Source organism: Phlebotomus papatasi, chromosome 3, assembly GCF_024763615.1.
Source record: "Phlebotomus papatasi isolate M1 chromosome 3, Ppap_2.1, whole genome shotgun sequence".
Lineage (NCBI taxonomy): Eukaryota > Metazoa > Arthropoda > Insecta > Diptera > Psychodidae > Phlebotomus > Phlebotomus papatasi.
Window position 1 is genome coordinate 35,906,238 of NC_077224.1, and position 14,170 is coordinate 35,920,407.

At 37.5% G+C, this 14,170-nt stretch overlaps 2 protein-coding genes across 2 annotated transcripts; both read right to left on the reverse strand.

Moving 5' to 3' along the window:
• Positions 1 to 2,672: 2,672 nt before the first annotated feature.
• On the reverse strand, positions 2,673 to 4,648 carry LOC129805480 (elongator complex protein 3). Its single transcript, XM_055853410.1, has 3 exons — positions 4,550 to 4,648; positions 4,167 to 4,458; positions 2,673 to 4,100 (listed from the first exon to the last, which is right to left on the reverse strand). Exons 2-3 carry the CDS (start codon positions 4,398 to 4,400, stop codon positions 2,715 to 2,717), a joined length of 1,620 nt encoding a protein of 539 aa, XP_055709385.1. The 5' UTR covers positions 4,401 to 4,458; positions 4,550 to 4,648; the 3' UTR covers positions 2,673 to 2,714.
• Positions 4,649 to 11,952: 7,304 nt separating this feature from the next.
• Positions 11,953 to 13,727, reverse strand: LOC129805482 (uncharacterized). Its single transcript, XM_055853411.1, has 3 exons — positions 13,281 to 13,727; positions 12,206 to 13,216; positions 11,953 to 12,144 (listed from the first exon to the last, which is right to left on the reverse strand). Exons 1-3 carry the CDS (start codon positions 13,392 to 13,394, stop codon positions 12,019 to 12,021), a joined length of 1,251 nt encoding a protein of 416 aa, XP_055709386.1. The 5' UTR covers positions 13,395 to 13,727; the 3' UTR covers positions 11,953 to 12,018.
• Positions 13,728 to 14,170: the final 443 nt, after the last annotated feature.

The window sequence follows — 14,170 nt, forward strand, 5'->3', positions numbered from 1 at the left end:
GGGGTAGACCCAGCAGATCCAGCAACAAAACCCATGCTGGATGCAATTTCCAATACCTTCCGCAACAGCTCCGTGAAGTACTCCATATCCTGAACACGATAGGGATTTTCCATGATGGGGTTGGAAGGTTCACTGAGTTGGTTCTCTTGTTGGTTCTCATATCCTGGGAAGATTGTTGGGGTTGGAATGTTGTATGTCTTCCAAACTGTACGAGTTCTTTTTCCTTTTGGGGAGTTGTTGAAGTCTCTGTTCTCACTCAGGTGGGGGAATTCCTTCAGGCTTGCAATTTGTCCCGAGAATGGCCTCCTTTCTTCTCCAGTTATCCTCTTCGCTTCTCTCAGAGTCAGTCTTTGTTCAGCCATGATTTCTTCGAGAAGTTCTTGCTTCTTTCTTGCTGGGCAATTTTTGGATGTCATTTCATGGGCTTGTCCGCAATTTCCGCATTTAGTCATCTGACATTTATGGTTGGGCATTATGAGATCTTCACTGCAGTTCTGGCAGATTTTTCGGGTACAATTTTTTTGTAGATGCCCAAAGCGGAAGCATGAGAAACATTGCTTCACACCAGTCCGAAAATTTTTTACTTTACGGTAAGTACCGTAGATTCTGACCGCTTCCGGGAGCGCATTTGCCGAAAAAGTCACTTTAATGGATGTTGTTGGGATCCATTGAATTTTTCCATCTTCATCCTTCTGTGATTTTTTCATTCGTTCAATTTTCTTTATTTCGTAGGGAGATCGAATGGCTTTTTGGATCTCCTCCATGGTAAGATCCAATGCAATATCGTATATTACGCCAGTTTTCTCCACATAACTTTTGGGGATAATGGCGGTAATTTCCTGAAGTTTCAAGTTGGGCATTTTTGCGACCAAATTTGCATCTTTGGCTGTAAAAAATGTGGCCTTCACCATGCCGTGTTTTACGAGTTCCAGAGTTTTGGTAGTTTTATTGCTCATTTGCAATAATTTGCCTACTTTTATGTCGTCCATCCTGTTTTTATTGTAAAGCAGGTAAACAACATATGGCCCTTTGTCGGCACTGTTGTATTGATGAACTTCATATACTTTAGGTAATGGAGGTGTTGTGCTGTTCTCGTTCGGGCTCGCAGATGTACTTTCCGTTGTGGTTTGTTGGGTTTTTCCTTCAATTATTATTTGGTTGTCTGGAGGGTCCAACGTATCCATCTCTTGGGTTGGTTGCGGAGCCTGGACATTTTGAGGCATAATTGTGACACTATCGGGTTTTGGCAAGGTTTTTGTTGATTCCCTTTTGTACGGGTTGAATCGGGTTTCTGTGCTCAAACTCAGTGGCCTGAGTTTTGCTCCAGTGGTGTCCCCATCCTTGCCTGTTTCCGGATCTGGGCCATCCGGGGGCGCGATCATTTTGGAGATCCTACCCTTCAAGGGGTTAGGGGGTCTCACTCTCCGGTTAATCACTATTAAAGTTTTTTTTTTTTTCACTTAGTCACTAAATATGAGACGTACTTAAGCAAAAAAAAAACCAATTATGGAAATAGTCTCAAAGACTTGAGAATATTTTCAAAGCAATAATTTTCACAGAGGGTTTTACGATGTTATTCCCTTGGCTGCCGAAATGCAACTCCGATTGAGCCACGGAAGATCTATTGGGGTTTGAAGTTCAAGTTGTATATTTGGTTTTTGTTCAATCTCTTATTTTCCATTTATAATAAATTAAATAGACAATTATATAAAAAAACTGGAAAAGACAATTTCCATTTTCAGCAAGCACAGCGGGGAAATTGACAAAAAAAAAATGAGAGGGTCAATTAATTAAGAAAAAGTCTGTGCCTTGCCTTCTCAACGCTAGAAAATATCTTTTTACTCATGCGTACGTGTAGAGAAGCGACACGATGAATTTTAGCTCCTGAAGGCTGAAAAAACACTCTTCCAGCAGTGGTGGTGTGAGGGAAAAAACGAAAAAACCCTATCATTTTTGCATCTCCTCATACAGATGCTTAAGTGTAAGAGGAGATTTTTGCAAATATGTGTGTGCGACGTTCATCGCCGCAGTGAAAAATAACTCCTGAAAATTAATTTTTACATCTCCTCACTGCTGTGAAGGAGGCCATGACTAAGAATGTGTGCTCTCACAACGAGCGCCCGAGCAACACATCCCCCACGTCTTACTCGCTGGGCTGCTGAAAGCCAACTGAGGTAGGAGAGAGAAGAAAATGCCCAGCGGGCGCGAAGCAGAGATACTAGCGCCTCTATCGAAAAGTTCGAAGATTACACTTGTAAACAATGACCCAACCGATACCACTATATAGGATATATAGCAAAGATGAAACTTAAATTTCTTTTAATAAGGTCAAATTTTTAAATAATCTAAGCATTTTGCACGTTTTTTTAGGTCCCGAAAATGTGCATAATCCCGGGACTGAGTGTACTTTTCAGACAATTTTGCAGGATCTTTTGAATGATTTATGAATCGGTTGAAAACCGGTGAATGACGAATGATGCGAAAGTTATTTGAAGTATAGCATCTAAGTCACGAGTTCGAGCATTTCGCAAAGCCTGGGACGCTTTGCCAACCCTTTTTTGAAAAAAAAGAGCTATAAAGATCACTCACTGGATATCATAGCGTAATAAGATTTCATTTTTGGAAATTTTCCCTTCAGCAAACCGCCTTGAGAAAAGCCAATTGAAAACTCATTTTTCCAAAGTTTCTATATATTTTATTAATGTGATAAATATTCACAACAATGATTTACTCATGTAGGGTCCATCGAGTTCATAGCCCAGCTTTCGGTAGTAATTCCTTGTTCCAACTCCCGAAATCACTGAAATCTTTGAGCTACCATGTTCTTCACGAGCAATCCTCTCAGCTTCCTCCATCAGTAGCACCCCAAAGCCCTGATGCTGAAACTTTGTGGGATCCCTTGCTTTCACTGGCACAACACTTCCGTAAACATGAAGCTCCCGGACAATTGAACAATTGCCCAGAAGTTCTGGCCTGAATGTCTCCGTAGAGCATTTCCTGAGCCTCAGTAGCCCAATGAGGATGTCCTGGTGTGGATCTTCGTAGGCCAGGAAAGTCTCCCATCCCCCATTGGCCATGTAATCCCTCCGAATGAGTTCAACTTCATTTGGATGGATGTTGTTGTGAATGGCCTGAATGCCCACTTCACGTGTCCTCACATCTCGACAAGCTGTGCCTAGATCTTTCATTCTGGCCAGTGCTAGTTCCCGGAGATTTCCATTTTCCACTCCAGAGGTCACTAGCGGCATAGGAATATCCCGTTGGACTCGGTAGATCCTGGTCCAGGGCGGAACAAGGGCGAGGATTGTGGCTATGAGGTCGACTAGAGTAGATGGTGGGTAGGATTTGTATCTTCCAGTTTTCCACAGTTCATACAGCCCTGTGCCCCGGATCACGAGAGTTGGATAGATCTTCAGTCCATCAGCCCGGAAGTCGGGATTCTCGAAGAACTCAATAAATTGCTCAATATCCCGCTCGAGATCCATATTTGGGAGATTAGGCATCATGTGGGAGACAACCTTGAAGCCCGCATCCTTGGACATGTTGAAGCTCTCACAGACAGCCTTAACCGTATGCCCTCGGTTTGTATCCCTGGCAATATCCTCGTAGACTGACTGCACCCCAATCTCCAGCCTAGTGCATCCGTAGTTCAGCATATCACTGAGATGTCGTTGTAGACAGTAGTCCGGACGGGTTTCAATGGTTATTCCAATGCACTTGACCTTCGAGCGCTCAGAAAACCTCACAGCTTCAGCCACATTTGAGCTCGAATGCCCAGAAAGAGCATCGTGGAGATTTCTGACGAAGTAATCCCGATAATCTTCAGGCAAGCTCATAAAAGTTCCCCCCATCACAATGTATTCTACTTTATCCACGGAATGGCCCAGCTGCTTGAGCTGTTCCACGCGATTGTAGGCCTGGATAAAAGGATCATATCGTGCCCTGATGGCTCGCATGGATGTTGGCTCAAAGCCAGTGTAGCTCTGTGTGGAGTACTCAAAATCACTGTCAGGTCCTCCTGGGCAGTACACGCAGATATTTCCCGTGAAATTGATATGAGGACATCGATGGGGCTTACACATAACAGCCACAACTGCAATCTAGAAAGATAAATTCTAAAGATTTCAGTATCTCCCTTTGGAAATTTGCAATCCTTTTCTCCTCACCCCACTGGCTGTCCTGATTGGCTTTGCTCGCAATTTGGGCAGAAGAATTGTCTTGGCATCGTCGGGAATTGCTGCTATTATATCCACGAGTCTGGGAGTCTTTTCCAGACCATATTTGGATGTGATATTGGCTTTCAAAGTATTGAGATTCACATCCACTCCCTGATGGTGAGCTTTGAGGAGTGCCTGGATGATCTCTCCGATCACCATCACTCGCTGCTCCTCCGCAGTCATCTTTCTAAAACTTTCCAAGAAACTTTGAGGTTAGCCTACACGTCTTCTTCTGAATTTCCTATAAAAAGATAGGAATTATTGTAATTTTACATAAGTTTTGGCAAAGAGTCGTCCTTTTTGCTTTTACAAGTGCTAAAAATAAAATATACCTAATTTTTCTTGGATTTTTCCTAATGTTTTTGAATTTATTTCAACACGCATGAGAAAAATTACACAGAAAAACACAGGCAAATAGGCTTTTTTGGAACAGATTTTTCTTTTCGATAATAGATGTCGCTTGCCTCATTAAGTTTTCTGTTTGAATGAGGCTGGAAAAAATGTTTGTCCTTTTTGGAATTGTAAATCAAGAACGCAGTGAAAAACAAAAGTGAGAAGCACTTGTGAAAAGTGTTCTTCTTCCAACAAATTGATCTCGAGCCTTACTCTCATATTCTCAACAAAAGTAATTCTTGTAAAGAAATTTTGATGGATATTGATGCTGAGGAACTGCAGTTTGTCCTTCTCTGTACACTGCAAGATTTGTCCAGGATGATTCAGGACGATGAAAGAGAAGCTTAGCAAGTAGATTGAACCAACAACCAGAATTTACAAATGGAAAAACAACAGCGATTTAAGATTTTTGTGGAACGTTGTATTGTATTGCATCTGATCAAGTGGATCATACAATTCGCCGGAGGATCTTTAAGACCAAAAGGGCACGCAATGAGCTCAAGTGGCAGGTGGTAAAGACAGAAGAGGAGATGAATCAGTGTCTGGCGGAGATTGAAGCCCTGGAGAAGGCCATTGAGGACAAGAAGGAAGTACTGATGTTGGCAGAAAGTCTCGTTTTGCGAGATCTGTCAGGATGAAATGACGCGGCTCACTTAGGGAACCATTATTAAACTTTTAACAATTTAGTATCCGGGCTAATCATAAGCTCGAAATCTTCTACCAGAACCTGGTTATGATTACTAAGAAATAAAAAATGAGAGTCCATGAAAAAAATGAGCATGGAGAGGAAAAACGATAGGACGTGTGAAAAAAGGATTGAAGGAAGTAGCTCAAGGTACTTCCTTGGTCGGACTGCGATGAAAGTCAGACAAACTGGAAGTAGGACACACTGAAAGTTTGACTATGAAAAAGTTACTTTAGCACACAAATAACTTGAAATGAGCTGTTCCTTAAATATCATTTTTTTTTCAAATTTGACGAGCGGTACGATACCGGAAGGACTTGATGGAAATTAAATAAAAATAAGAATCTATGCTTCTGGAGAAGGCAAGAACGACTCAGCTTCCGATGGACCAGCATAACAGCTCTTTATAATTAAAAAAAAGAAGCTGTTGATATTTGAGAGACACATCCTGCCTCAGATCCTTCGGTTTTCTTTTGTGATGCAACTGCAGGTGAATTCCAAACTCTGATGAACCATGAACAGGAGGACCTTTATGGAGACATTGACATGACTGCCCCTATTCGGGGTAAAGACTAAGCTGGTTTGAACAAATTTATATATACACCAGAGGAAAGAGTGGCCAAGAAATTCTATCAATGGAATCCAGAGGGGAAGAGTGAATGGAGCGTCGCCATACGAGAAGAAGCAATGCATCCTCAAAATCCTGGGACTGATGCAACGTTGACGTTGAAACTTGTCGAATGGCTAGGAGGTCTTGTCTCTAAAAAGAAAAGACCACTTAAGTAACTGGAGGCTATCGGCGCGTAATAGCCTCGAATATAGCGAGGAATTCTCAGTGAGGCCAAGTACAGGAATTGGTTGTAGCATTATCTTAAAAACAATGGAGTAAGAAAGTTTATGCCTGAACAATTTCTCGGAAGCTAAAGACTATCGATCGACAGATTGGCGCCAATTTAAGGTCAGAAGTCGGCAGATCGGCACTATGCTAATAAATCGGCAAGTTGACACGAATTCGCAATAAATCAGCAAATCTTACCTCTTAGCCAAGGATCAGTCTATAGAAGTACGTGAATTTATAAACTTCCTAAACCTGATAAGATTCTGGTAAGAAGTGTTGATCTACTAAGCGGTACTTATTGAATTTAAGGACCTCGACGAGAAATACATTAAAAAAAAATTACTAGACCGTTAGCAAAATCAATGCTTTACCAAAAGAAACTGCAAGCAATCTGCTCTCACTTCATAAAAGTCTTTAAAGAACTCCATTCGAAAAAGACTAAAGGTGTCTACACATTGGAGCTGATTTCATCAAGAATTATTTCAAGAATTTTTTAAAGAAAAATTCATATTTTTGAAGGAATTTTTGAAGAAAAATGCCTCCACATTGGGTTTTTTATTTTCCATCAAAATTTTTTTTGACAGATTGCCATCATTTCCAAGTCTCTATCTCTTCTGACTGTTTTTCACGAAAATTTGTTGTTTCACTACTGGAAAAAGTGAGAAAAGCGTTTGGTGAAGTTCCTTGGGATAGTGTTTAGTGAATTTGTGAAGAAAATCTTCTAAATATGCAAGGGAATAGTGTTTTTCTGGAGATGTCGTTCCTGGTGGAATCCAACCCAGCCTTTGAAGGAACATTTCCTGTGATTTTCCTCCAGAAATTGCCGGAAGTTAATCCATCTGTGTATTCTTGAGGTGTTCCACAGTACAGTGGCCTCGTACTCCATGGATTGCAAGATGGATGGAAAGGAGAAAATGTACGGGCACTTTGGAATCTCTGCCTTGGTTACCAATCAAAACAAGAGCTAACCAGAGCCACCGAGGAGATCTCAATGCAAACGAGAGCTGTCCGGAGCTACCAGAAGCCATCACTTGAACCCCCAGAAGAACATCAGAATGATCTTTTATATCATTCACTTTCTCAACCACTAGGAACTCTGTGGGATTGCTTCCTTTCGAGAACATCAGAACTGGATAGCCACATGCCTTCAATTCCTCATGTCAATGGAACATGGAACCCAGTAAATAAATCAGTAGTGGAATTATTTTGGAACATCCATGGAATTTTCACAGGAATATTCTTCTATTATATTAATTTAAAAAAAAACTACATTTTTTACATAATAGAGATCCTTTATGTATTTTTTTTTTATTTATTAAGGGGTCCATCTGGAAGATGATTGCCCCGCCTTTATGTAATTTCTAATGATTATTTATTAAAAATTCCTACTTTTAATAACATAATGCAATGTAAAGGACTTTTAATTTAGAAGATTACGTGGATTTTTAAATATTTAGGTTTGCTTATTTTTAGTAGTAGAAAATATATCTGATGTGGGGATGTTATAATATAATACAAGCGGTTTAAAATAAATGAACTAAAAAAAATCTAGTATAATATCGACCACTCAGAATATAATCCGACTATCTCGATTTTTTGCAAAATTCGTTTTTTTCGCTTTTCGGATACTCCGTGAAACCCTCTACCTTCCCTGTGAATATTATACCTGAATATAAATTATTTCCAAATTTATAGCGCTTTTTCCAAAAAAAGCAAAATCTCACTCATTTTTCAATTCAGTCAGGATAAGAGCCGCATAATTCGACCGTGTGACATCATCATTTTGCATGTCAAAAGTATTCCGGCTGATTTCACGATAATAGATAAGCTATTATTTGGCTGCAAATATGTATAGTTTTCAATTTGGTAATATCTAGTTAATAACCAGTATTGTTAATAATAATTAATAACTCTTCTATAAAATTAAAAAAATGGATCAAAAACTAAAAATTGGATATTGAATACGAAATAGGCGTAAAGTTCTAGTATTTTTTATATGGAGTTTGACAGCTGTAATGGACATTTGAATGGCTTATATTTTATAAAGATCAAAGAAAATTTCACGATTTAATCCAGAATATAAATTTTGCGAATATTGCAATTATTTATGAAATATTACTGATATCTTGATAGTTTTTTGAGGTTCTCTAGTATTGCAAGTGTTGCAAAACCTGGATAAAAGCAATAAAATGCTAATTTATTATGCATCAAACTTCTCTTTGGCGCGAGAGCTCATAACCTATTAACTTTTAAGAGGTTTTGTTGCTTGATAATTGGTTAGAAATAATAATAAGAAATATGTGAAAAAGTGAAAATAATAAAAACTAAATAATATAAGACCTATAGGGGGTGTGGTTACCCGTCCTACTTCACTGAAACACTACCTCTTGTTTCGATAATTATATCTTTTTATTAATCAATTTTCACATGAAAGTTGTCTACATTTTCTTTCGGATAATTAGCCGTCATTCCACACTTCACTTCTTCTTCTTCTTCTTCTTCCCCTTCCAGTTCCCCATCCTAGACACACACCAACTGATCGACATTTTCCCATCACTACAGTTCCCACAGGGTAAATTCTGTAATTGCCGTGGAATTTTCACGCTTGCGTTTGATACCTGTCAATGCCAATCGACATATCACATTTGTTCGATTCGAAAATTGAATGAATTGATTTTTTCACACTTTAAAACCCAAATTGACATTTTACTTTAATTTTAAGTGATAACACTAATGTATAGAGAATTTAATGACCTTTCGTTTAGTAGAAAAAAATAGTTGATAACTTTTTTATTATGTTAAAAATTGAAAAAAAAAACTAAAAAATGGGCGTAAAATACCAAATTGGCGTAAAATGCTACCTTTTTATACGTAGTTGGCATCCGAAATGGACATTTGAATGGCTTATACTATATAACCTAAAAATGTTAATATTTTTGAGTTTTGTCACGGATCGAAAAAATCGTAAAAAATACGTGAAAATAATAAAATAATTATTAAAAATTAAATAATATAAGACCAAGAATTGATGTAGAATGGTAATGTAAAAAAAAGGTGAAAATTCACTTTTCGATTTGTTTTACTTTTTCTTTTCTTTTTAAACTATATATGAGAATTTTAAAATTTTACAGGATAATATATAGATATAAGTTCTAAGATTCTTTCCAAATTGTTAGGAAAAAGGAAATTAAATATGTAAACAAATGCAGTAGAGTCTCGCTATAAGCCATCGCTCTATAGTCCACAATTTATCGACCGTTGATTTCAAAACACTGATTTTAAGTTAGGTTATGTTTTTTAGTACGCGACAAGCATAATTACAGTAGAGTCTCTCAAATCTGAATCTCTCAAATTCGAACGCTGGTTGGATTTAAAATGTCAATTGTAGGGTTATGTTAAAAAATTCGTATTGTGGATGTTTAAAAATCATATCTCTGTGCTGTTTTCTGAATATTTATACACATTATGTGCGAATAAAATGAAAAGGAAGTATGTTACCAACTAACACTTGTGAGAAATTACGGGAATTTGATTCAAAGTGCTATTTAATCTCACATAAATTCAGTTAGTTTTAAAAATATCGTTCGAATTTGAGAGGTGAGAAATGTCAAAAATACCCCCCAATCGTTCCAATTTGAGAGACTCTACTGTATTTTAATATTTTTGGCAAACTTTATTGAGTAGTTGTGATAATTGTGATCCACAATGAAGAAAGTAAGGACAAGTACCACAATCGCAAAGAAAGTGGAAGCCGTTGAGCAATTTAAATACTAAAAGTCGTTGATAATTTTAAAAAATTACATGCACTATAGTGCGACTCAAGTGTCAAATCTGAAACCAAATATGAACTATAGCGAGACTCTACTGTAATATAAGGAAATTCAACAGAAGTTGCCTTTTTGCTACGAAAATCTGTAAAAATTCACTTTGGCATTTGTTGTCAATTTTCACAAAATTTATATAAAAATGATTAGAAAAATGGGAAAATATTTATTGAAAAAATAATTTATGAGTCCTAGAACTGCTGTGAAGTTTTACGAAACGAAAAATATTGAAAAATTGCTTTTCTATGGAGAATAACTGCTCTAGCATTTTATGCCAGTTTGGTGTTTTACGTGATTTTTTGGCTCGGGTTTTAAAGTGTTAAAATGTCTTGAAAAAATTACTTAGAACAATTAATATACATAGATAGTGATGCGTATGGGGAATGATATCGAAACAATTTTGACAAGTGATGCGTGACCAGCCGGGTCGCTTGGCAGCGTGGGAAACTCGAGTTGTTCGGGTCTTATCCTGAGCTTTTGATATGACAGCTCAGGAAAAATATGTTACAACTCGGAAAATATTGTAATAGTTATTAAAATACACATTATTTTGTGAAAATTTTATGGAATTAAGATAACTTTTATCGAATCCTTTCGTTTGATGTACAATATTAGGAAAGTGAAGTTAAATTAATTGATTTATTAGCAAATGCAAATCTCAGCTTTAAATCGCTCTCCTGTAAAGTTGGCCATTCACAAATTAGTCAGGTCTTATTCTGGGTGGTCGATATGTTAAGAGCAGTTTCCCAAAAATTAAATAAAATCTATTTCAATTTTAATTTCGCATTAAAATTCAAATAAGAGACAGCCTTTGAAATTTATTGTCTTTTTTGATCAGTAAAAAGTTTCATTCAAATTTTTAACGCTTGTGGAAAGGATTTTATCAATATCAGGAGGATTTTTTTATGAGATCTTAAGAGTATTTTCCAAAAATTACACTTTAAGACTCCCAAAAAATCTAGTTTTGAATCTAGTCCTTTACATTGCATTATGTTATTAAAAGTAGGAATTTTTAATAAATAATCATTAGAAATTACATAAAGGATCTCTATTATGTAAAAAATGTAGTTTTTTTTTAAATTAATATAATAGAAGAATATTCCTGTGAAAATTCCATGGATGTTCCAAAATAATTCCACTACTGATTTATTTACTGGGTTCCATGTTCCATTGACATGAGGAATTGAAAGCATGTGGCTATCCAGTTCTGATGTTCTCGAAAGGAAGCAATCCCACAGAGTTCCTAGTGGTTGAGAAAGTGAATGATATAAAAGATCATTCTGATGTTCTTCTGGGGGTTCAAGTGATGGCTTCTGGTAGCTCCGGACAGCTCTCGTTTGCATTGAGATCTCCTCGGTGGCTCTGGTTAGCTCTTGTTTTGATTGGTAACCAAGGCAGAGATTCCAAAGTGCCCGTACATTTTCTCCTTTCCATCCATCTTGCAATCCATGGAGTACGAGGCCACTGTACTGTGGAACACCTCAAGAATACACAGATGGATTAACTTCCGGCAATTTCTGGAGGAAAATCACAGGAAATGTTCCTTCAAAGGCTGAGTTGGATTCCACCAGGAACGACATCTCCAGAAAAACACTATTCCCTTGCATATTTAGAAGATTTTCTTCACAAATTCACTAAACACTATCCCAAGGAACTTCACCAAACGCTTTTCTCACTTTTTCCAGCAGAAAATAACAAATTTTCGTGAAAAACAATCTTGAATCGTGATGGTTTCCTTCAAGAATTCTGTCAAGAATGACTTTGATGAATTTTATTCCAATGTGTAGCCGATAATTTCTTTCAAAAATTCTTGATGGAAATTTCCTTCAATTGGATATGATTTTTGAAGAAATTTGTCTACACATTAGACAAATTTTCTTCAAGAATCCATCTTTTTGTCAAAAATTCTCACCAATGTGTAGGCAATTTTCTTGAAGAACACTTCTTGAAGCTCATTTTTGATAGAAATTTCTTATAATGTGTAGACACCTTAACTTTCAGATTCAAAATAAATAATTCAAAATATATTTTAAAATCGGGAGATACAAACTAAATGAATTTTTACAAGAAAGGAAGTGGAGGAATCACTTCATGCATGGCGTATTTCCATGTCCAATTCCTCGCTAAGCCTTCAAATTTGCTTCTGTCCGTATCGTAGAGCTGTCCAAGAGCCGGTTCCATGCAGATCTGCAAGATTTACAGTGAATTTAGAAAGAGGTTACTGGAGCGCTAACTATGACAATTTTACCTCAGTGAAGGGATCCGTGAGGAGACTCTGCACAGATAAAAGAATCTTTGAGATTGTCAGAGCGAGTGACCAGTTGTGTTGAATAATGTCAATTCCCACATCTCCGTGTCTGGATACATTAGGATGGACAATTTTCGTCAGAAATCTGACGGTCGGTGGAGACATTGGGTAGGACTGTGGGATGACGATGTAGAGAAAGAATTTTCCGCCCTCATATGGACTTCCAGGAGGACCTAAAATCGATCCTTGCCAGTGGGATAACTGATTGTCCAGCGGAACAGCATCAATTCCTTCAGCTGATCCCGTTCTCAGGCATGTTATTTCCGATCGAAGGCGTTTCATTTTGATGAGATCCACCAGACCACGAAGGGGTGTTTTCAGGGACATCTGGAAGAGGCAGGTGCGACAGAAGCAGGATGCCATGAGGGCTGAGTACATATCAAACCAATTGCCAATGGAAGCAATTTGCTGAAAGAGTGGCCAACGCTCCCTAGTGTACTTCTTCCACATGGTCTGGCTGGTGTGTGTCTGAATGATCCTTCTCCACTGTTCACATACTTCACTAGCATTCCACAGAGATATGTCATCTAGATAGGAGAATATCTTCAGAAGAACCTCCACGGGAAAAAGTTCAATTCTACTGGTATTTCTATCAGCAATCCTAGGAGCTGATAGAAGCTCAAGATAGTGATTGAGATTCCTCGGTGGATTAGGTTTTGGTCGCTCAAAGGCAATCTCCATCGGATTAACTTCTTCTTCGGTGTCTTCATCCTCTTCATCACCAATTTCCTCATCTTCAATCTCTTCATTATCTTCCTCCTCAACTCTTTCACTGTGTGTTGAATTCTGTGGGGGCTCATCATTCCCTGAGTCTTCTTCGTCATCAGACAGCTGTGTCACCACAATATCATCCGTCACAGCTGGGAATAGAAATGCATGGCATGTTCCACAAACCGGTTGCCCGAAGCAGGGACCGTAGTAACCATTGCATACCCAACAAGTTGATAAATTCTAGAAAACAAAATTTCCATCAACAGTGACAAGTGCACTTCCTGGAAAATAGCAAAATACTCACGGAGAATGCAAAATTATCAGAGAAATCCTTCAGTTCTTGCACCGTCTCACTAGAATCACTATCGTAGTCATTTTTCTCATCTCCCAAGTCTGGTTTTGCATTGTATGTAGCCATTTTTCAATGAGAAATCTGAAAAAACTCCATTTATGATAATTCAGCCAAAACAAAACTTCCAGCCGCTTCCACAAAAAATACTTTTGCAACTGGAAGGGCTATTCGCCAAAGCCGCCTATTCACTTTTCCAATTTTGAATGGTTGATCACAACGGTTTTTGTTTTTATTTTTATTTATTTATTTATTTATTCTTTTCAATGATTTCAACATATGAAAAAACAGTTGCTAATGTACATGAAAAAGTACTTTTAGAAAACTTACTAAAATTAATTAATCCCGAAAACTAGAAAAGAACCTGAGATTTGCACCACCTCTTCAAAACTTTTTCGAAGTAGTTAGGGATCTAAAATTGTTTCCTTATTACGATTATTTTGCTGATTTAATCAAAATTTCTGTGAGAAAATCAAAATTTGCTCGATAAGCATAAAGTGTCTCTTATTAGCATCATTGAGAAAAGCACGCGTGCGGTATCAAATGTAGTGTCACACTAAGTGCTACACTGAGTGAGAGAAATCCGAAAAAGTCAAAATAACATTCCGGAAATGTTTATTTTACCCTGAAGTATTGATCCGAAATCGGTGTAAATATTACCCTTTTTAGGTGTATTGGGGGGTTAAAGTTTCCCTTTTTCATATTAATTTTACCCTTAAAAAGTGTAAAATTAACATTAAAAAATGTTGATATATTTTTACACCTAAAAAGTGTTAAAGTTATGACGAAAAAAAGTTAATTACACCCCCATTTTTTCTCAGTGTATAATTTACTTTACAAAAACT

What these genes read in the sequence shown, in the direction of transcription:
- LOC129805480 (XM_055853410.1), bottom strand. Translation starts at nt 4,400, where the DNA reads ATGACTGCGGAGGAGCAGCGAGTGATGGTGATCGGAGAGATCATCCAG. An exon ending in CAATCAGGACAGCCAGTGGG is followed by an intron (nt 4,101 to 4,166) that starts GTGAGGAGAAAA and finishes TTATCTTTCTAG; the next exon opens with ATTGCAGTTGTGGCTGTTAT.
- LOC129805482 (XM_055853411.1), bottom strand. Translation starts at nt 13,394, where the DNA reads ATGGCTACATACAATGCAAAACCAGACTTGGGAGATGAGAAAAATGAC. An exon ending in CTGATAATTTTGCATTCTCC is followed by an intron (nt 13,217 to 13,280) that starts GTGAGTATTTTG and finishes TTTGTTTTCTAG; the next exon opens with AATTTATCAACTTGTTGGGT. An exon ending in TCACGGATCCCTTCACTGAG is followed by an intron (nt 12,145 to 12,205) that starts GTAAAATTGTCA and finishes TAAATCTTGCAG; the next exon opens with ATCTGCATGGAACCGGCTCT.